General features: G+C 37.5%; 1 protein-coding gene across 7 annotated transcripts in view; it reads right to left on the bottom strand.

Annotated features, from left to right (window-relative positions):
- The window catches only part of kif13a (kinesin family member 13A), a 77523-nt gene that overhangs the window by 14530 nt on the left and 39269 nt on the right, over positions 1–23724 (bottom strand). For 4 of the 7 annotated variants that reach the window (XM_077221644.1, XM_077221642.1, XM_077221641.1 and 1 more), the window contains exons 10-28: positions 23368–23479; positions 22400–22612; positions 21318–21428; positions 20589–20723; positions 19182–19312; positions 18325–18411; positions 18074–18249; positions 16775–16994; positions 15175–15337; positions 14532–14675; positions 13955–14104; positions 12737–12901; positions 10282–10455; positions 9336–9487; positions 7125–7257; positions 6850–6996; positions 5043–5075; positions 2690–2789; positions 79–205 (exon numbers count right to left, since the gene is read on the bottom strand). In XM_077221644.1, the coding sequence (XP_077077759.1) occupies positions 79–205; positions 2690–2789; positions 5043–5075; positions 6850–6996; positions 7125–7257; positions 9336–9487; positions 10282–10455; positions 12737–12901; positions 13955–14104; positions 14532–14675; positions 15175–15337; positions 16775–16994; positions 18074–18249; positions 18325–18411; positions 19182–19312; positions 20589–20723; positions 21318–21428; positions 22400–22612; positions 23368–23479 (2673 nt within the window). The remainder of the gene's footprint in view (positions 1–78; positions 206–2689; positions 2790–5042; positions 5076–6849; positions 6997–7124; positions 7258–9335; positions 9488–10281; positions 10456–12736; positions 12902–13954; positions 14105–14531; positions 14676–15174; positions 15338–16774; positions 16995–18073; positions 18250–18324; positions 18412–19181; positions 19313–20588; positions 20724–21317; positions 21429–22399; positions 22613–23367; positions 23480–23724) is intronic. The other 3 variants (XM_077221645.1, XM_077221647.1, XM_077221646.1) reach the window with 2 other exon arrangements.

Consider the following 23724-nt stretch of genomic DNA (forward strand, 5'->3'; position numbering starts at 1 on the left):
GCTAGTAGACATATAATCTTGCTGGTTAAAAGTCTGACTGAGGAAAATTTCATTTCAGTGCAGTGGTTAAGTTCTCACCAGTGCGCCGGGGCCCCTGGGATTCCACTGCCAGGGGCCGGAACCAGCACTGCGTTCCTCTCCTCCGTCAGACCCACCCACTGCTCCACCAGTCTTGCCTCTCTTTCCACGTCCTCCTCAGACTTCTCTGAAAATCACATGCACAAGCATGAAACCAGCATTATGATGCAAGGTAGCCCATTATATACTCCTACTGCTACTATGACTAATAATAATAATGTTTTTATTTAATATTTCCGATTCTGGAAAAATTGCTGAGGTTTCTTCTACACTCAAAGGTTCTATATAGAAGCTTAACGGGTTCCGTCAGGCACTTCATAATATATAACATTTTAGGGGTTCTTATCATGGGATCATTTTATGGATTTTGTTTTAATTCATTTTTAATTTTACTTAAATGTTATGAAGTAAGCAGCATACTTTATCACTATAGAAAAAATTTAAAAAACGTGTTAAACATGAACGTATTATGAACTCATATGAGACATTTCTCCTTATATAGAACATGTTTGTCACAAAGAGCTCTTTGAAATTGAGTCAAGAATTCTAGGGTTCTAAATAGAACTTTTTGTCTAAGAGTGTAGAATGCAGATTTTGAGATACTCCTAATATGTGCATCCAGGGTCATATGAGCATCAAAAATAACACCAAGGTTTATGAGCTTGAGAAGACAGCATTACCAAACTGTTATTCACAGTCTAATTCTGTTGAACCCAAAAGAACATAATGTGAAGAATGCCGGTAATCAAACAGTTGATGGACCCCATAGACTTCCATTAGGGCTGGAACGGTACATGTATTCGCATTGAACCGAATCGGTACGGGCGTCACGGTGCGGTGCATGAATTAACACGGAGAATACACGTGTTATTTTTATTTATATAAAAATAAATAAAACTCGGGTGCAAATTAATTAATGTAATGCGGAACTACTGTTAGATACGCGGGTCCTTTAGGGACACCTAATTTGTTGCCCTGCTAGGTTTGTTTCCTTTAGCCTGCCTCCGCAGCGCAAGCCTCCGCTGACCGCGCGCGCGCCTTCCCAAATGGACGAGGCATTTATACTTCGCGCTCGCCGGTGTAACGTACTATTCTTTGAAACGACAGTGTGCGACTCGGTGTAATTGTCCTCTAAACCATCAGGAATCAGCGGTGAGAAGTAAGGTACACCGTGAATGTTTATTTGAGTACTTTAGTAAGTTACTCAACTAACACTTTAGGACACCCAAACCACACTACTAAAGAATCGTGTAAAGCAGTAACGTTAAACCAGATTATTCCTTGTGACATTAGAAAAAAAATGGATTTGAGAACGTAACCTATAACTAAATTAAAGTTATCTTACATATTTTCTAAACATTTTTATTTAGTTTTGTGAACCATTTTTATAAAACATGGCCATTTATTTTTATTTAAAGGGCTTATGTCTGCTATTGTTGGCTCATTTTGTTAATGTAAGCAACTAATTTAGACGCAAGACCTGGGTGTAAAAAATAATAAAATAAAAATAATTGCCTTCTGCATTTTTGTTTTGCTTTACCCTCCATTGTACCGAACTCGTACCGAACCGTGATGTCTGAACCGAGGTATGAACCGAACCGTGACTTCTGTGTACCGTTCCACCCATAGACATCATATAGAGACTAGATGCCCTATTGGCCGCTGTGGCGCAAGAAATGCGGCAGCCATCTTAAACCGGTCATAGTCCTATTTGCGTTGCATAGCAGCAGTAGATGCCAGAGCACTGTGTAGCGTATTCCTGCTCAAATCGGCGGACCATCACTCGGGGATTACTTTTCACAAGTAAGATTTAACATTTAACATTACCGTACTATTGGTTGTATTTTGTGAACAAAATATTCAATGTGTCCTGTATCGTAGCTACGTGTATGACCTTTGCAGCAAAAAAACCCCGTGTGAAAATCAGTTCGGTATTCAGTGAGATATGATTAATTAAATGCGCTGGCAGCTCATTGCACCTGGCAAACAGATTACACTCAGCGGAGCGGGTGACCGGTTTAAGTTGGCGGCCCCACGGCTCGTCCGCGCCAATAGGCAGTAGCGGTCGATAGGGCGTCTATCTATATGAGGTCTATGGTTCCACCCCTAACTTCCATAGTATTTTTTTTCTATACTATGGAAGTCAATGGGTCCATCAACGGTTTGATTATCCATATTCTTCAAAATATCTTCTTTTGTGTTCAGCAGAAGAAAGAAATGCATACAGGTTTGGAACAACTTGAGAGTGAGTAAAAATATTGTTTTTTGGGTGAGAAAAAAATAATAGCATAATATTCACAACAATCTTCTTAAAATATATTCCTTTTCTTACCAGGCCTGTTCTACATTCAAATTAAAAATGTAATCATAAAAATATATCAATTCATTACAATGCTAGACCGATGTGTAAATAAGGTTTTTATTAAGGTAACAGGAAATTTGATCAAACTGTTTGAAAGGTGGTATCTAATTTGTTTTAAGTGTAAAGTAGACATCAATTCTTTGAGCCATGATTTGACATTTATCCTCACGAACAGCAGTAACAGCTTCATGACTGTAATCAAACTGTATGTAAACAAATACCAGAATGACACATGCTTTAAACTCCAACCTGACTTGTTGAAGATCTTCTTGATCTGCTCTTCCAGATATTCCCTGCGCTTGACGAGGGCGTCAGACCAGCGTTCCCGCACACAGTTCAGGTCCTCCTCCTGTTCACATACAGCAGAAGAACAGTGAGACCTCAGCTAAACTGTATTTGCAGACCACTATTTAATTTGCCATCAGTGGGCAATTAACACCATTAGGCTCATTTCAATTCCCAATTTAAAGTGACTGGAAAAATCTGAAAATCCCACTGATCACTGCAGAGATTACAATACAGTACATCCATCTCACACCGTGTCTACAGTAACACGAGCGGCATGTCGCAACATGTCAAAATGAAGTTACTCTTTCAATATAATCAACAACTCCTATGATAAGGGCCGTGACACACCAAGCTGACGGTCTGTCGCCGGTGAGCGTCTGTCGGGCTAGTGTTTGCAACATTACATGTACGTATGTACAGAATTTCATGCAGAATGAGCATAAAATGACGTCGGCTCGTGAGTCCACATTAGATAAGTATGTTGTTTCAGTTGACAGATTTTCACTGTCTAAAATTACAAATATCATTTGTGTACATTTATTTTGATTAATGATTTGATTTGATTTGATCAGTAACATGTTACTATTAAATTAGGCATTTACTTGCTCCAAAAACACCTCTTGGCCTGCAGTTCATACAGCTCTATATTATTTTAAATTTAATTCATTGAGTATTTCAGTAACATCTGAGCATTTGATCAATGTCAGCTTACAGGTGCTGGTCATATAATTAGAATATCATCAAAAAGTTGATTTATTTCTGTTATTCCATTCAAAAAGTGAAACTTGTATATTATATAGACTCATTACATGCAAACTGAGATATTTCAAGCATTTATTTGTTTTAATTTTGATGATTATGGCTTACAGCTCGTGAAAACCACAAAATCTAAATCTCAGAAAATGTGAATAGTACATGCAAATCACACAGTAATTACACAGTGATCCCATGGTCATTGAACCAGGTTTTGGTTATTTTGGCAGTGTAGGCAGGTGCAAATCCTGCTGGAAAATTAAGTCAGCATCTCCATAAAGCTTGTCTACTGAAGGAAGCATGAAGTGCTCTGAAAATGTCCTGGTAGACGGCTGTGTTGAGTGAACAGCACAGTGGACCAACTCCAGCCGATGACATGGCTCCCCAAACCAACACAGACTGTGGAAACTTCACACTGGACTTCAAGCATCTTGGATTGTGTGCCTCTCCATTCTTCCTCCAGACTCTGGGACCTTGGTTTCCAAATGAGATGCAAAATTTGCTCTCATCAGAAAAGAGGACTTTGGTCCACTGTGCTTTATTAAATCAAGAGTCAACGCAGCCGTCTACCAGGACGTTTTCAGAGCACTTCATGCTGACTTCATTTTCCAGCAGGATTTGCACCTGCCCACACTGCCAAAAGAACCAAAACCTGGTTCAATGACCATGGTATTCCTGTGTAATTACTGCGTGATTTCATGTAATATTCTAATTTTCTGGGATTTTGATTTTGTGGTTTTCACAAGCTGTAAGCCATAATCATCAAAATTATAACAAATAAAGGCTTGAGATATCTCACTTTGCATGCAATGAGTCTATATACTATACAAGTTTAACTTTTTTGATGGAATTACTGAAATAAAATCAACTTTTTGATGATATTCTAATTATATGACCAGCACATGTAAAATGTTTCTGGTTTCTAAACTTGTTTTTAACCGTATGTATCCTCAGCTATACCGACAGAATCTACTATGCCAGTGGATTTGAGTCGAAATTCTTTTTTTAACTTTTATTTGACTGACATTGAGCTTCAAGCTCACAGCTGATTCTGAGGCGTCGTGAATCAGACAACCGCCTGTAGCGTCCAGTGTAGACACGGTGTCAGGTGCACATTTGGAGCCAAGCATCAAATTTCAATATAATCCTTGCACAATACCAAAATAAACAAATAAATGGCATGAATTAATAAAGGCAGATTAAATCCAGTGTGCCGTTTTTACATTCAAACCCACACAGATGAAGCCGTCAGAAGCAGCTCCATCTAGTACGGTTCAAATGGACTTCAACATGCAGGAATCATGCAGCCATGCACTGATCATGTGACAAACAGCCGAGTGTTAGTGCAGGAATCTCCACACTTAAAGTTTTAGGATCTCGCAGCTTCTTTGGAAGCATTTCTCACATTAAACTCAGCAAGATTATAATATCAGGCTTTCAGACACGGACGATGATTATAATTTCATCCAGGCGACCCACGTACTGTCTCCTGTCTGAAAGCACATGTTCAGCAGCTCACTGTCATCATGCGTGTGGGACAGACAGCAGGAAGTCAGAATACCTGATAACTATCCATATCGTCGTCTTCCTCCTTCTGCCAGGAGAGAATACAGTCTGTCACACACTGTGCTGAACGGACTCTCACATGACTCTAAACGCCCATTCACACCGATGTTAAAATGCCCCTATTATGATATTTTAAAGGTTCCTGATTTTGTTTTGGAGTCTCCTACAATAGGTTTACATGCATCCAAGCTCAAAAAACCTCGGATCCAAGGTGTTTTGGACCTTGGATCATCTTTCAAAGTCTGAAAAGGTTTGATAAAGTATCCGGTCTCTCTAAACCCCTCCTTTCCGAGAGCTTATTCTCCCGAGAGCTTACTCATCTGATTGGTCAGATGGCCCAGTCAGCTGTGATTGGTCTACTCTGCTCTGATTGGTCTGATGGCCCAGTCTGCTGCGATTGGTCTACTCTGCTCTAATTGGTCTGATGGCCCAGTCTGCTGTGATTGGTCTACTCTGCTCTGATTGGTCAGATGGCTTAGTCTGTTGTGATTGGTCAACGAAACGGCCAGCACCACATCTGAATTTCAGCTCCGGATCTTCCTCAGCACTTGATACACAGTGATCTGAATCGTAATGATGACATCTGTTTTACCGTATCAATCTCATCCTATGGAAGTGCATGCAAAGTGGATTTGCTCTCGTAGCGCAGAAACCAGCGTCTGCTTAACATAGACGTTATGCACTTTTGGTACAAACCTACGTAGGTTTGACCAGGAAGTAAGAGTAGAACTACTGACGACTCGTTTCAGGCAGTTCAGACCGGTTCTCTTTTTTGGAAGACAATTACTCCATTTATCATGTTCTTTGAAACTTATCAGACCTTTTACATCCACAGCTATATAACACACAAAATAGGCAATAATCATAATAGGGGCACTTTAAAATGAAGAAATGCATCCCTACAAAGCCCTTCATGTTGAAAATTGATGATGAAAGGACAAAATCACAACTGATCAATCAATTATAACTTTTTGGGGGGTCATGTTTCCAGAGCCGGCATTCAAGAAAGATGAATACCAACCATATCAAGCTGTTGAGTATAAGGATGGGATATAGTGGCAACAAACAGGAGCCACAAACAACAACAACAACAACAATATCAACAGCTTGATTTTCACACTCCATGTGAAGGACTCCTCAGGGATGCATGGTGTCATTTTAACATGTTTTCACAGTTGAATCAGCATTGAACCAAATGGCTGAAATTGAAGGCATAAATAATCAACTTTGCAACATTGAACTGAACTGAATCAATATTGAATTGACTTGAGCTGAATAATGACACTATTGTCTTCTGTAGAGCTGATTACATTTTCATAAATACCAAGTGGTACATAAGTGGTACAAATTGTATGAAATTATATTTTGATGTTACATTACAGCATGCATATTTCTTTATTCTTTCTTTTCTCTTTTTCCTTTTTTTAAAACCAGATTTGTATTTCTATTTTACACATATCACAAAGTGATATTTCTTGCACTTTTGTAAAAGAAAAAAGTTACTAATATCTAACATTATAAGTGATTGATGCTCCAGATCAATGTTATTTTAATATCATTAATATACTATTATAGTTTTTGTTAATATTTTGAATTAGATTTTATTTTTGTATTTCATTTTAATTAAGTTTTAGTAATTCTGTTGTGTGTTTGTCCTTTTTTATTTTCTTAAATATATTTATTTAGGTCAGTTTTATTTTTAGTTGATTTAGTACGTCACCTTAAACTACACAAAGTAATGAAAAAGTTGTTTTGGTTTGCTCCAGATTCTGCTCTAACAGTGTTGTGTCAGTTTGAATCACCTGATAGCTGTCCAGAGGTCTCTGTAGTTTTGTGGAGCGAGCAGAAACACAGCCGATAGAGACGGACAGAACGGCTTCCACCATCAACGGCAAAGTCCCCGAATGCTGGACCGGCTGGACACACACCTGAAGCCTCCGAGAGTGACCCTGTGTGTGTGGATGAGAAACGCTAGTGTAAATGGAGAGCATTTTGAAATGAAAATGCCGTTTTCAAATGTATCTGGATTAATGTAGCGTTTGTGTGCATTATTGTGAATGAGATGTGAGTGTCGCACCTGCCGCAGCTGAAACACTCCTCCAGTGCTGATGTCTTTGTTGGGATGCAGCTCTACAGACGAATACTCGCCCTGCTCATTCAACTCCTGTATGGAGACCCACAGCTCTATCCTACGAGACACTTCACTCCACCTGTCAAAGACACACACACACAGCTGAACACACATCTACATGCATGAAAGACTACCACGATACCAAACATTCAGTAGTCGTTACCAATACCAGTCTTTTGGTTTTTATTCTGGGATTAAACCCAAGCAAAGTGGCAAAAAATGTAGGCGTTGTTTTTGACTCTGATTTTAATTTTAAAGCGCATGTATGTAATATTACTAAAATAGCATTTATCATTTAAAGAACATTGCTAAAATAAGATCATTTCTCTCTTTGCGCAATACAGACAAACTAATGCATACATTTATAACTAGCAGGCTTGAATATTGTAATGTCCTCCTCTCTGGTCTACCAAAGACTACAATTAATCAACTACAATTAATACAAAACTCTGCTGCTCGAGTATTGACAAAGACCAGAGAGAGAACACATTACACCTACACTAAAATCATTACATTGGTTACCTGTTCGTTTTTGTCTTGATTTTAAAAACCTTTTATTAGTTTAAAAGGCACTGCACTTGCTCCAGACTATCTTTTAAAAATGTTTACTGTATATGAACCTGTAAGGATTCTCAGATCATCCTTCACTTTTAACAGTACCACACAGTAGAACTAAAAGATTTGGTAATGCTGCTTTTAGCCGCTACGCTCCTCATCTCGGGAATAACCCTCCAGAAGAAGTAAGACGTGTTGAAAATATAGTTTCAAGTCTAAATTAAAAACATTTCTCTTTAGTCTGGCCTTCCTATAATATTTTATAATGTTTGTAATTTAATGTTGTTTCATCATTTTAATAAATCCTTATACATTTTAATTTTTTTCTTGTATTTTACCTGTATTTGTATTTTCTTTTAATTTTTGTGTAAAGCATTTTGAACTGCAGTACTCCGTACCAATTTTGCTAAATGTTGAAATTAAAATTATCTAAGATTAATAAATGGCTTTAGAAGTATTGTTAGTTCATGTTAACTAATGTAGTAAACTCATGCTAACAAATTAAACCTTATTGTAAAGTGTTTCCAAAGGAAGAAATGAAAAGCACAGAACCTATTACAGGTAACAGAACAAGTGGCACTTTCACTGCAAGACTTAATGCTCAGATCTACAGTATTTTGAAATATCAGATTTTTTTTTTGTCCCATCACTTGCTGGTTATTACAATAATTTCAGATTCAGTCTTGCATTTTAATAGAGTTGTCACTCCTGAAACTTTGCAGTGTACAGTATACCATTAAAAAAATAACCTTTTATTCAAGTTTATCAGATATGCATGGGAGGGTTTTGAAAGGCTGGTATCATTAGGTTTTTGAAGTCACCATTAAATCAAAATGGACTTTTTTATGGTATATTGGCAGCATTTTGTATGAATGATTCATCCATGCACATCCTCATTTTTCAAAATTCATGTGGCCTTGTAATCTTTAAATAACTTTGTCTCTCTCTTGCAGTGACATCTCTTCTCTGATGATGTGTTTACTGACAACCTGTCACTCAAATGTCTTCACCAAAAGAAAACCACAACAATCCAATCAATTCCCTATGGACAAAATTAAAGGTGCTCTAAGCGATGTCAAGCGTTTTTTAGGCCAAAATTTTTTTGTCACATACAGCAAACATCTCCTCACTATCCGCTAGCTGCCTGTCCCCTGAACACACTGTAAAAAAACACGGTCTCTGCAGAAACCCCAGGCTCGACAAACGGCAACAAAAACAAACTGGGCTAACCCGCACCACGAAACATAACAAACTGTTCCAGCCAATATCCGACAAGAAGGATTTGAGGGGTTAGTGGGCGGATGAGGAGGAGGGAGGGTCTAGCTAGCCTCAGTTTTGTTTGACAATACTTTAAACGTCAACAAGAAGTGACGTCACCCGACATCGCTTACAGCACCTTTAAGACTCAGTCTACATGTGTTCTTGTTCGAGAAGCTGTTTCACTCAGATATATGTCACAATAGGGAAGAAAATACTATTGCAACTTCCATTTCATGCCAACTTTAAAATTGAAGCATCGTCTTGGTACCAAAGTACCAGTACATTTGACAACACTAGTCTACATGCGTGAAAAAGTGTGAGTGTATCTGTAAGTAAATGCACCTGTCTCTGAGCGTCCGTGTCTTGTCCTGCAGTGCATCGAGCTCCCAGACGGAGCGGCCGTTACCCGCGTACCGGTGACCCCAAACCTCGATGGCCAGAGCTCCATCTGAGATGAACTCCAGAAACTCCTCCGTCACATGCACCACGAAATCCTGCCAACATAAACAGAAACGCAACAGATTTTTACAGGTCCTGAAGAGAATCTGAGTGCTTGATTGTGCAAAACTAGATGCTACAGAGGTGAACTGGTCCATGTCAAAACAGATTTGCACTCTTATTAGATTTACAGACACTCAACATAAAAAACTAACTTGGTGTTAGAGGTGTTATCACATCTCTAGGAGTACTAGTAATAACAATAAATAAAACAATAATAACCTGTAAATATAAACATAAATATAAATAATAAATATTATAAATCAATAAACAAAAAACTATATTTTGCATTTCATCTTGTTTCATAACTAGTAATAATAATACAAAAAATATAATAAAAAATAAATGAATAAAACTGGTGTGTTGAGCTGAAATACATCTGGTTTATGTTCATATTGATGGGTACTTTACAGGGTTATTATAATTAACTAAACTAAAACCATAAGAAACATTTTTTTTGTATGACAAAAAAAAAATGAACATTAACTGAAATAAAATATAAAACAACATTTTTAAATCTAGTTGCCTAGTAAACACTTCTCATTTATATTTAGTTTAACTTCATGTACTGAAATAAATAAATCTAAAAATTAATTAACAGACATATTTTCTTTTTTAAACTAAAAGGGCAAAACCACACAACTAAATTACAAAAACTTTAACTAAAACAAATGAAAATGGAAAATAAAGAAATAAAAACATTAAAAATATGAAAAAATTATAATAGTATCTAAATGACACTAAAACAGCACTGGCTCTTTAGTAAATGTCTGCTGTAAGAGTTTTGTACCCTGCAGTGATGGAAGCGCACAGTGAACTCGGCGTCGGGGGTGCGCGGGGTGGGCGTGTCCGGGCTGATCATGGGCGGAGCCACAGCCGGCTCTGATTGTTCCCAGAAGCTGTACTGACAGAAGACGAAGTTGGATAGGTTGATAGGCAAACCAGACGCCTCTCGGATCCGCACCTGACACAAGGAGAAACACAAGTGAGTGTTTATGACAACACTAATCCAGGGTTACCATAGTTAACTCAAACTAAAACCATAAAAAAAACAAAAACATTTTGTTGCTTGAAATAAAATAAACGTTAACTGAAACAAAGTAAAACACAAAAAAACTTAAACTTGTTTTGTTTCAGCTAGTTACCAAGGCAACATTTCTCATTTTCATTTAGTTTAACTAAAATAACTAAACCTAAAATTTAAATAAAAATTAATAACAACTTTACAGAGACATATAAAAAAAAAAACACATAAAAATAACTAAATTATTAAAAATTCAACTAAAATTAAAATGGAAATTATAAAAATAGAAACTAATTCAAAATATTAATAAAAACTTTTTATAGTATTTCAATGATACTAAAATAACACTGCACTCAAAACATCTGATTGTTTGATTTCACCACAAATATGATCACATTTTTATATGTATAAAAAAATATTTTCATTAAAAAGTTATAATTAGACAACAGATGATATTCATACATTTACTGTTGCTGGAAAACAATGGCATGTTTGCTATGTTTGTTTGCAGGGCTGCACAATTTGGCTAAGAAATTTGTAAATATATATACAGTATATACAGGTCCTTCTCAAAAAATTTGCATATTGTGATAAAGTTCATTATTTTCCATAATGTAATGATAAAAATTAAACTTTCATATATTTTAGATTCATTGCACACCAACTGAAATATTTCAGGTCTTTTATTGTTTTAATACTGATGATTTTGGCATACAGCTCATGAAAACCCAAAATTCCTGTCTCAAAAAATTAGCATATTTCATCCGACCAATAAAAGAAGTGTTTTTAATACAAAAAAAAAAGTCAACCTTCAAATAATTATGTTCAGTTATGCACCCAATAGTCAATACTTGGTCGGGAATCCTTTTGCAGAAATGACTGCTTCAATGCCGCGTGGCATGGAGCCAATCAGCCTGTGGCACTGCTGAGGTGTTATGGAGGCCCAGGATGCTTCGATAGCGGCCTTAAGCTCATCCAGAGTGTTGGGTCTTGCGTCTCTCAACTTTCTCTTCACAATATCCCACAGATTCTCTATGGGGTTCAGGTCAGGAGAGTTGGCAGGCCAATTGAGCACAGTAATACCATGGTCAGTAAACCATTTATCAGTGGTTTTGGCACTGTGAGCAGGTGCCAGGTCGTGCTGAAAAATGAAATCTTCATCGCCATAAAGCTTTTCAGCAGATGGAAGCATGAAGTGCTCCAAAATCTCCTGATAGCTAGCTGCATTGACCCTGCCCTTGATAAAACACAGTGGACCAACACCAGCCGCTGACATGGCACCCCAGACCATCACTGACTGTAGGTACTTGACACTGGACTTCAGGCATTTTGGCATTTCCTTCTCCCCAGTCTTCCTCCAGACTCTGGCACCTTGATTTCCGAATGACATGCAAAACTGAGCAACAGTCCAGTGCTGCTTCTCTGTAGCCCAGGTCAGGCGCTTCTGCCGCTGTTTCTGGTTCAAAAGTGGCTTGACCTGGGGAATGCGGCACCTGTAGCCCATTTCCTGCACACGCCTGTGCACGGTGGCTCTGGATGTTTCTTCTCCAGACTCAGTCCACTGCTTCCGCAGGTCCCCCAAGGTCTGGAATCGGTCCTTCTCCACAATCTTCCTCAGGGTCCGGTCACCTCTTCTCGTTGGGCAGGGTTTTTTTGCCACACTTTTTCCTTCCCACAGACTTCCCACTGAGGTGCCTTGATACAGCACTCTGGGAACAGCCTATTTGTTCAGAAATTTCTTTCTGTGTCTTACCCTCTTGCTTGAGGGTGTCAATGAAGGCCTTCTGGACAGCAGTCAGGTCGCCAGTCTTACCCATGATTGCGGTTTTGAGTAATGAAACAGGCTGGGAGTTTTTAAAAGCCTCAAGAATCTTTTGTAGGTGTTTAGAGTTAATTAGTTGATTCAGATGATTAGGTTAATAGCTTGTTTAGAGACCCTTTTCATCATATGCTAATTTTTTGAGACAGGAATTTTGGGTTTTCATGAGCTGTATGCCAAAATCATCAGTATTAAAACAATAAAAGATCTGAAATATTTCAGTAGGTGTGCAATGAATCTAAAATATATGAAAGTTTAATTTGTATCATTACATTATGGAAAATAATGAACTTTATCACAATATGCTAATTTTTTGAGAAGGACCTGTATATATATGCAGATGCAGAGATGAGTTTGATAAAATAATTGAGTTTAAAATTGACAATATACTGAGCCCTTTACCCTGCAGGTGAGTTTTCTGGCCATGTGGACGATCTCTCCATTATTGTCCATGACCTCGTATCCGCTGCTCTCGCTGGAATTCTCGGAGGAATCGTCTCCTCCCGCCAGACGCTCCGGCACGACTCCACTCACACGGACCAGCTCCACATGCAGACGCCCGGCGACCTGCCAGCGCCACGGGGGTGACAGGTTATGTTGGTAACACTTTACAATAAGGTTCAATAGCATTAATTAGCATGAACTAATAATGCACTGACTTATACAGCATTTATTCATCTTTGTTAATGTTAATTTCAACATTTACTAATAGATGATTAATATCTTGTTAACATTAGCGGCATCTAGTGGTGAGGTTACGAATTGCAACCAACAAAAGTTACGGTGGCCGACAGCAAAATATGTCATCATCTGAGATAGCAGAGAGTAGCCAGTTCAGCAATGAGGTTTCTTTACAAGGATAAATTAAGAAATTACGTTTACTTAATTATTCAGTAAAACTATATGTTATTGCGAATATTATTGTTACTTGTTCATCATTGTGTCAGTGTTTTATTCGCTGAACTAAACTTGCTTCCTTGCACAAAGAGCAACATAGTAACGAAACGCGTTTGTCTGTTTAGGGCCACCGTAGAAACATGTCAGCGCATTTCAATGTAAGGGAACCCGCGGTGTATGTAGATAGAAACTGCTCATTCTAAGGTAATACAAATATAACGTTTCATTAAGTAAGGTCTTAATGCACCACTGAAAACTTTTTCAAGGTAGTGAGGAAACGTGCTCTGTAGCGCTGTGTGTTCGCTGTCGGCTACGCTAGAAACATGACGACACAATATGTCGACCTCCATAGAAGGGGGCGCCCGCGGTTATGGAGATATAAATGTCTCATTCTAAAGTAATAAAAACATAACGGCTCATTATGCAAGGTCTTTATACACCACTGAAAACATAGTTATGGTTCTTATATTGCATTTCTGTCAATAGATCCTCAGAAATATTACACATTGCACCTTTAATGCAATGTGAACTAACAATGAATGACTGTATTTTTATAAACAAATGGTAACAAAGATTAATAAATACAGTAAAAATGTATTGCTCATGGTAAGTTCATGTTAGTGTTAGTTAACACATTAACTTATGTTAACTAATGAACCTTATTGTAAAGTGTTACCACGCCGTTTAACAGCGGTTCAACAGGTACACGTAGATGCTGCCCACCTCTCCCTGCTGGCTGATGATGGGAACTGCATACTGAAGCTTGACGTCATGAAACAGACACTCCAGGAAGACGTTTGCTACGCCGATGAGGTTGTGATTCTCTTGAGCTTCATAGAACGGATCTCCTGCCTTGTTGTGCAGCTGGTTAGCCTAGTAAAAATGCAGGGAAAAAAGTGATTTTTACAGAAACGTTCATACGTTTGGGGTCGGTCTTTTATGCTCACCAACCAAGGCTGCATTTATTTGAGCAAAAAAACAGCATTATTGTGAAAAATTATTACAATTTCAAAGAATTGTTTTCTATTTGAATATATTTTAAACTGTAATTTATTTCTGTGATCAAAGATGAATTGAAAGATGAATTTTCAGCATCATTATCATATAATTTTATCATGTTGAAAACAGTTGTGATGCTTTATATTTTTGAGGGAAATGTTTTTTTCTGGATTCTTTGATTAATAGAAAGTTCAAAAGGAAAGTATTTATTTTAAGCATTATCTTTTGTTACATTACAAATGTTTTTACTGTCACATTTGATGAGACTTTGCTGAAGTATACATTTTTTTCAATTTCTTACCACTTCTTGTGTGCCTTCCCTCCAGTCCCTGTAGTGGTCTCTCATGTCCACTAGTTTGTTCTCTAATTTCTCGATGGTCCAAACCTGCGTTCCCTTCCCTTTACGTCGCACCTGGATCGCTGGTTCACTCACTATAGCGCCACGCTGGGGTTAAAATTATTACATCAATTTAAAATTACAGAGGAAACAATACAGAGACTATTGAATGGATTAATGAAAAACAGAAATAAATCAATGAGTAAATAAATAAAGAAACGTAAATATATGAGAAAAAATAATGATTAAATGATTTAAAAAATTATATAAAGTTAACCAATAATAAATAAAGTAAATAAATAAGTAAATGAATGAATAAATAAGTAAATAGGTATACATTAAATAAATAATTAGCATAAATATGCAAATAATAAAAAAAAACAAATAAACAAATTAATAAAGTACATAAACGAGTAAATGAATGAATGAATGAATAAGTAAAATAAATAAATACATAAGTAAATGAGTAAATAAATAAATGGGTAAGAAAACTTTGCTTGGTGTCTTTTTGGGTGTCTGTATTGTTTGTTGTTAAGACAAATTGCTTGTCCGCTGGTTTGGATAAAAGCGTCTGCTAAATGAAGAATGTAAATGTGTGAACTCTCACCTTGCGGTTGGCGCTGAGGTTGGCGGCTGGTATCTGCAGCGTGACCTGGTAGTCAGTGAGTTTGAGCATCTCCTCGGACAGGAAGTTGGCCTCTCGCACCAGTGCGTTTGCTCTCACCACCTGCTCGCGCAACCGAGACAGACTCTGGCGGAACAGCTCGTCCCTGAAAAACACAGAGGCACATTCACACGAGCCCCTCACTGAGACCACGACTCACTAGCGGACCACTAGAAAGCATGGCTGCATGAATGGAGCAAAAATGTCCAGGGAATGTTAAATGTGAGTGTTACATTGTGTATCTTTGGGCGAGATAAAATGTGAAATCACAGGTTGTAAACAATACGAATCTAATCCAAAACCTAGTGAGCTGCCTATGTAGGCAGCATTTTAGGGCTTCATAGGGACAATCTCTAACATAAAGGCTGTTTCGAAAAGGTAGACAGCAGGATTATGCAGCACCTGATATGCAAATTTTGAATGGTACATCCAGTCAGAATTTAAAGGTACAATATGTAAGATTTTTGTAATAAAATAATCAAAAACCACTTCCACAGTGTGATATATTTCATGCAATTGTGCAATTACATTGTTCAAATTTTTAAATCCAGAGAAATTACAGTTTTAAATAATGGCTTGTCCCTTGTCATTGGGACAATTATGTAGATATAATACTTAGATGCCTCATTATCGCCCGTTTCAATGTGCCATTATTGGTAAGCCGCTAATAAGGTATCTATGTATAGATATCTATGTATACATCTATGTACCTATGATACAATATCTCGCCGCGGCCGCTGTTGTGTCTTTCAGTCATCATGGTTCACGATTATTGAGAACAGAGAACAGAAAATCCAAAATAAACTTAAAAGTTGAGCAACCTAGGCAAGCAGGCTTTGGGACAAACAGAGAAATAGAACAAGTATCAATATCGGTGTGGAGTTTTCAGGATGGAGAGAGCTTCCCGACAAACTTGGACTTGATCTGTCGGCAGAGACTCGTTGCTCTCACATGTGTGTTAATAGACAGGTAAGCAAATATATATTATTTATTGTAGACATACAGTTATATTGCACTTTGTTTGTACTTCAGTAATGCTTTTTATCAAGTCTGTTGACCAAGTCTATGGCAAGTCTATGGCAAGTCTATGGCAATGAAATTAAATACAGAAGCCTATGTGTTGAACAAAAATATTTACTATTTAGCCATTATTTGCAAATTCTATGGGTTTGTTCAAATGTACTTTTAGTACGATTGTTTTAAACTGCGCAGTATTAACCCACCAAATCATTTGACAAATAGACACATCTTAGTAACAAGCTATTATAGCATTACATTTCACGTTCCTTGTAGCTAATCCATTACGCTGACATAAAATAGTGATCAAACGTACAAGTAATACAAAAACAAAATATTAGCTTATAAATAATTTATATGATTCGTGAATTCCAAAAATCTCTGGATGGTGAAAACGACATCTCCCATCGTTCCACTCTCCTTCATATCATCATCAAGCGTCGTCTTCGTTATTGTTTTGAAAATGCGACCTCTGGCGTGAAAAAATTACAGATTGTACCTTTAAAGGCCGAGTCTATGTTCTCACCTCTCCTCCGTCCACAGCCGCTCTTTGCTGTGTGTGGAGTGTGTGGGGAAGGGCAGGCGGTCGCTGCTGCAGCGCTGGTGTTGCGACACCTTCTCCGGTGAGAGCCGCTGCCGCAGGGACTGAAGCTCCCGCTCGTACATCAGACGCTGCTCCTCCAGAGCCAGACGCTTCTCCTCCAAATACTGCTTCTCCAGCACCTGCACCACGTTCTGCATGGGGTCTGTGTGGAGACACGGACAACAACAGCTTTACACTAACACACACGCTTTCTGTGTTCTGATTCATCTAGAAATCAGTGTTACTGCTGTTTCTGTTATAAACATAACATAACGTAAATATTAGATGTAAAACTTAAACGGAAATTAGAGATATTGCCTCGTCAACCAACTGAAATAAAATAAGTTTAAGGTCAATTAAAACTGAAATAAAGATAAATAGATATATTTTTAAAAAGCTAATAAAAATGGCAAAAGCACATAATAAAATTAGTAAAACTTAAAATAAAATAAATAGGAAAGTATAAAAAGTAAAAGCTAATTCAATACAATACAATACAATATTTACTATAATACAATATAAAAATACTAAAAAAACAGTGCTGTTAATGGATGACTTTCTCCAGAAAAGAAACACTACCTTAAACATCCTTAAAACTAGATATATTTACTTGAGCTAGAAAATTAGGGTTTGTTTTCAGAAAATATAAGTGTTGCATTGAGAGATTTTTTTTTCACTTGTTTGCACTCAAACAAAAGATAATCAGATACATTTTAATTTATTTAGTTGTTTTATTTAGTATTGTCAAATCGGTTAATACCCATAAAACTAACATACAAGTTTGTAAATATATATATATATATATATATATATATATATATCATATTTATGAACTTTAGGTTAGATGCGATATATCGTGATTAATCGATTTAACAGGACTAAATTATTTAAATATTAAAAATAATATATTTAATTTTAATATATAATATATTGTAATATATTTACTTTTATTGCATTTTCATAATAATGAGCAATGAGAATACAACCAGATACATTTATTTTGTTATAGGGGTGTATACAGTAGATGTGATAATCAGCTAAATTGAAATAATTGTTTATTAAAAATAAGTTGCTATTTATTTTTATTGCATTTTCATAATAAGTAGCAATGAGAATACAAGCAGGAAAATCCATCTAGTTATAGTTATACATAGATGTGTTTTATTTTCCATATAATGATACTGTGAAGCGGTATGCCTAAATCATGTCTGTGTATTGTGTAGTAAAGGCTCTAGCGTGTACCGTTGTTCCCCAGAGCTTTCATCATGACCTCCATCTGTGCAAACTCGTAGCTGTAGTCCTGCTCAGACGAAGCCTCGCTGGCGGTCTCCACGTCGGCCTCCACGAAGCTCTCGCGGGAACAATCCCTCTCCATCTCCTTTAAGCGGTCGCGCCGCTTGCGCTTCGGCAGGTTGATCCTGAGGACGACACGCTCGCTCTGATGAACCTGTGCATGTACAGGAGACGCCTGGATGTGCAGATCTGCAGCTTACCTGAAGAAGTGGTTGTTTCCCCACAGGATGCGATCTCCGTGCCACAGGTGAACCTTGGAGTAGAGCATTGTGCCGTTCACACAGGTCCTGTGCAGGAAAATAAGGTTAAAACATCACAATCAGAATCAAACACAATATTTGACTGGACGCAAAAAGTATTTAAAACACGCAAATAAGACAAAGGCACAAGACTGTGTTCATGAATTCAGGGAATGAACATCCCATGAAGAATTGCAAACGACATGACAGAAAAAAACAGTACAACAACATAAAACTGCATATATATTTATATAAATTTTAAATTGCTAAACATTCAGAATAATCAGGGTTGTTATCATTAACTAAAACTAAAAACATGTACATTAATTGATATAAATAATAACAGACATTAGCCTAGTTAGGCAACATTTCCGTTTTTCGTTCAGTTTAATTTAAGCTGAATTGCTAAAACTGGAATAAAAATATGAATTAAGTGAAAAAATATAATAAAAAAAACAAAAACACCCATCAATTATACTATAACTAAAATTAAAGTGAAAATTACACACAAAAAAGTGGTCTGAGACTGAGTGTGTGAGGAGACCTAATTATGTCATTTGCAAAGCCTCATGGATTGTAAAAACAATATATTAAAATATAATTTTTAAACGCTTGATTTACTTTCTGCAAAATATATTTCTCTCTGTTGATTTTAGGGTGAAATGTGACCCAGAACAGCCTACAACATATTCTATTTTTTTCACTTCATTAATTTCTTTTTTTGTTGTTGTTTGAACTGTGTGTCTGTATGCAAACACTATGGCGATACAAATGAAAAACATAACCAGCCAGACGTGTGCTCCACAGGTTTGTCTCACCTGGCGCTCTCCAGCGGCGTGAGCGTGACGTCTCCATCAGTCGTGATGTCCAGCACACAGTGCTCAGACTGAATCCCGATGCCGAACAGCTGGATGTCCTGCGATGTGTCGGCACCCACACGCGTGTGATCCTGAACACAAAGAGAAGAACACACACGTGAGCCGCTCGAAACTACACAGCACCACAGCATGATAACCCTGTTCCCTGTAAGGTGTGTTCTGAAACATAGAGAATCTGTCTACATAGGGAGCATTTTAAGTGGTGACCATGCCACAAATGACACACGTCCAGATCGTCTTCACGTTATTCGACACAATAACAGCGAAGGACAAAATAACAACCATCAAAGGAAGGAGTAAAGAGGGCTGTGTTTTCACACATGTGGGCTCAGTTACACAAACACTGCTCTTCCAGGGGACGTTGTTTATGCCCACAGCTGCACTATTCCCTTCACATTAACATGCTAATTCAACATTGGTATGCCAAGCCGACTGGAGGCGGCAGACAAAGGCCTGTTGTTGGTGCAGTCGAGGTCTGGCTCCTGTTCTCACAGGTCTCGATCAGAGCTCAGGGACGCTAGTACCTTCAACGACAGCGTTGACAGCTTCGCTTCGACCTAACGAAGATTGAATTGAATCAAATATGGATGCAAATTTTTTTTATTGCAGTCGTGCTTTGCATAGTGTCGTTAAAGTACTGTAGTTAGTATATGAACAATACATTTTAATTTAATACATCTTTCTTTAGTGTGTAATGTTGCTGTTTGATCATGAAAAGGTCTGCAAATTTACGAAGCACAAAGTCCCTCCAGCGTGAGTTATTCTCTATATCAGTGTCACTGTTTCTGAACTCCCTGAAACGCCTCCATTGTAGTCTTGAGTTTTCTTCCGGGAACGAACACCTCACAATATTCCTCAATTAAATAATTCCCGTCCAAGACATATGCTAAATAAAGGGCGGGGCCTGGTTGAGTTACTTTAGTGTTGTGTTTTAGTATTGTGTAGTATTGACCAATCACAACACACTGATCCAGCCGACCAATCAGAGCCCATTGAGCTTTCAGAAGGAGGGGCTTCATAGAGACAGTAAACAGAGCATTAGTGACAGGCTGGGAAGAGAGGAGCTACAAAAATAGAAAATATGTGAAAAATATTATACATTTAAGAATGAAAACTTTTTCTAGAGGAGCCTAAAAACTAAAAGGGGCCCCTTTTAATATGTCCATTAAAAAATGTTTTATTTATTGTCACTCAGTCCTTATGTGTCCCTTGAGATGCATCAAAAATAAAAGAGCATCAGGATTCGTCGCAGCCCTCATGGAAGCGTCCAATGGAAATAATTATGTCTCAATGTGCAATCAATGTACCTGTCCAATCAATTATTATTATTATTATTATGATTATTACCTTCAGGTAGTAAACCAGAAGTTCATTAAGAGCAGGATCGGCGTTCAGGTTGACCAGGAAGCATTTGTCCTCTCCGACCTTGATCCCAGATGACTCCAAAGAGATCCCCATGCTCTCCAGCTGCTTCTGACGATCCTGCAGAGACCAATGACAGCTGTCAATCAAATCCCACATGTTCTGTGGGGCTGTTATCGCTCAAATGTGCTCTTTGCTTTGGTTTGTTTCATTTAAATATCCTCTTTGTCTCAGATATTTGTCCTAAATTTAGACGAGAATTTGACTAAAAAATCTGTTTATTGAAATCATTCTTGACTGCAAAAGTTCTTCATTTCATCTCGGTCAAGGAGAAATGACAGATATTTAAGATAACTCATTTGAGATATATTTTCTAAGAGAAATTGAGCAACAATAAACTTGTATGCAATTTTAATTCTGCACAGCTGCACACTGACAACATCAAGACATGCAAATGGGTGTGTGCGTGTGTGTGGGCCTGGTAAACCCAACATTGGTAATTCCAGAATAGTATAGTAATACCAGTAGCTTTTGACCTTGTGGGGACATTTTTGATCCCCATGAGGAAAACGGCTTTTAAATCATGTTTTTGTGTGTGTGTGTGTGTGTGTGTGTGTGTGTGTGTGTGTGTGTGTGTGTGTGTGTGTGTGTGTGTGTGTGTGTGTGTGTGTGTGTGTGTGTGTGTGTGTGTGTGTGTGTGTGTGTGTGTGACACCTGTGCAATCTCCTCCGTTTTCCGGAGTTTCTCTTCCCAGGTGACCGTCATTTCCTGAATGAGCTTCTCGGACTCGTGGAGTTTCTCCTTCAGCTCAGGAGCCTTCAGAGACTGACAAATACAACATAACAAACGTTATCATTAAAAGTTACAAGTCTAAACATCTCCCCATCAGTGTTATTTTAGGATCATTGATATGCTATTATAATTTTTACTAATATTTAGAATTTTCAAATTCACTTTAATTTAAGTTTAATTTCGGTTAAAGTATTAGTTTTTCAAATATATCTATATTGTTTTTATTGATTTTTATTTAGATTTTTGTTAGAGTTTATTTGTTTTTCTTTCAGTATTAGTTTGTATTATCTTAGTACTTCAACAAATTATTTTAGGTAAAATAAAATAAGTTAAAATGTAGCAGACGATAATAACCCTGTTCCTCAAAGAGTTTAACACCGGCTCTGTTCTAAAACCTAGTGAAGCTGTCTACATAGCGAGCATTTTAAGGTATCAAAGGCATGCAGCATGATGCCTTCTAAGATATCTTGTTTTAGTCAGTATCGCTTACATCCTTGGCATGAAGGCAATTACAGAACGCATTAAGAGGAAAAAAGTTGCTGGAGAATACAGGAAAACTGTCTCTTATATAAACCGTACACATTTAATTTGCGCAAAACAAAAAAGCATTATTAGACTTTTCACTATAGACTGATGCTAGGGGTTCATGAGAAAGTTTAGAGAAACAGTGTAAAAAAAAGTTGAAATAAATAAACTAAAACTACATAAATAAAAATTAGATTTAAAATAAGTAAATAAATAAATAACAATTAGATATAAAATAAATAAATAATGTAGCTAACAGAATAGTACTTTAGCGAGTAGAAAAAAACATATTTTCCAAATAATATTTCACACATTAATAATATAAATTTTTCACAGCAGAAATATATAGCTGCCTTTTAATTTTTAGGATGGATGTCCCTCGTACAAGGATGATCATATTTGGAGGTGCGTGGTACTAAAAGATTGAAAACCCCAGTGTCAGAGATTCTTCTGATAATCTCCCATAAGTCTCTGCTCACCTCAGCCTGAGAGAGCTGCACTTTCAGCTTCTCCACCTCCTCCCGGAGCTCCCTGATGATGCGGGCGTTGGGATCCTCGTTGACCACGGCGTGGTTGACGATTCTCTTTGCTCGGTCGGCGTACCGCAGCGTCGACAGCGTCTCCTCGTAGTTGTCAGCGGCTGGGCTGATGGTGGCGATCATGGCCGTCTTACTGTTGCCACCGAGATTGTCCTGTAGAAGTAGAGAGTTCAGGAACTGAAAACTCCATTTCTCCACAGGGAAATTAATTTTTAACAATAACTTATAAACCTTTAAATGCAGCCTTAATGTGAGCAGCCGATGATATATAACGGTGTTGAAGCTGTAAGCCCACATTATTTCAACTTATACTTTAAAGTAATCATGTTTAACAGCTGAATTCATGGTGAAACACTACATTACCCATAATGCTGTGCAGAAAATTCCACAAATCAGAGAGTCCGGACAAGCAAATTGCGCTAAAAGAGCTCTTTTTGCACATAAAACACCACAAATTATGTAATCAAGTCACTCTCAAAACACAAAACACTTAAATGTGTTAAAATAGTGAAAATATGGGATGGTACAAACGCATGCTTCTAGAAGAAAAAAAGAGTTTGAGGGACAACGGATCCGTGACAAATGACTAAAAACATTGTATTATGCTGTCAGGCCAGTAGTTGGCGATGTCAGTGTTTTAAAGAAACACATGTGCATGACGTCAGAGTTTTCACAAATTCAAGTTTTTGTAGTTTACATGGAGACTATAACGGTATCATTTGCAAAAACCTGCACTTTGAAAGCCGCTTTCAAAAGTTCGCATTTTCAGGCCCCCAAAGTGCCAGTGACGTGTACATGAACGGCCAAAACACAGAACTTTTCAGTTTTTAGCTGAAAACGGTGTCGTGTGATTGGATTCCCCTGGACTTTGGGTCTAGCGAACGAGCAGCTCTGACAGTCATACTAACCTTGAGCAGCCACGTCAGCACTGAGTCTCTGTAAGGCACAAACTTGCTCTTGCCTTTCCCTGCAGACTGATCAGCCAGAGCAGAGATCACACAGCCCAGCGTAGTCAGAGACCTGGACACATACAAACATCACACACTCATTAAAGGGAGGGTTGGAAATACAGCTGCATGGTTAGCGGATTTTTATATGATTTTTTTTTTAATTTTTTTTATTAAAGTAGGGATTCCCAAACTTTTTTTGTCAGACTAATCTCTGAGATAAAATATTTATTGAAGTATCCCTGAGACATTTGCATGTTTTTGGTTTTCTGATGTCGGATAGTGGTCACATGACATGCAAGATTTATTAAATTATTA

This window comes from Siphateles boraxobius, unplaced genomic scaffold (genome assembly GCF_051911475.1).
Source record: "Siphateles boraxobius isolate OS27281-9 unplaced genomic scaffold, OSU_SipBor_1 84, whole genome shotgun sequence".
In the NCBI taxonomy this organism is placed as follows: domain Eukaryota; kingdom Metazoa; phylum Chordata; class Actinopteri; order Cypriniformes; family Leuciscidae; genus Siphateles; species Siphateles boraxobius.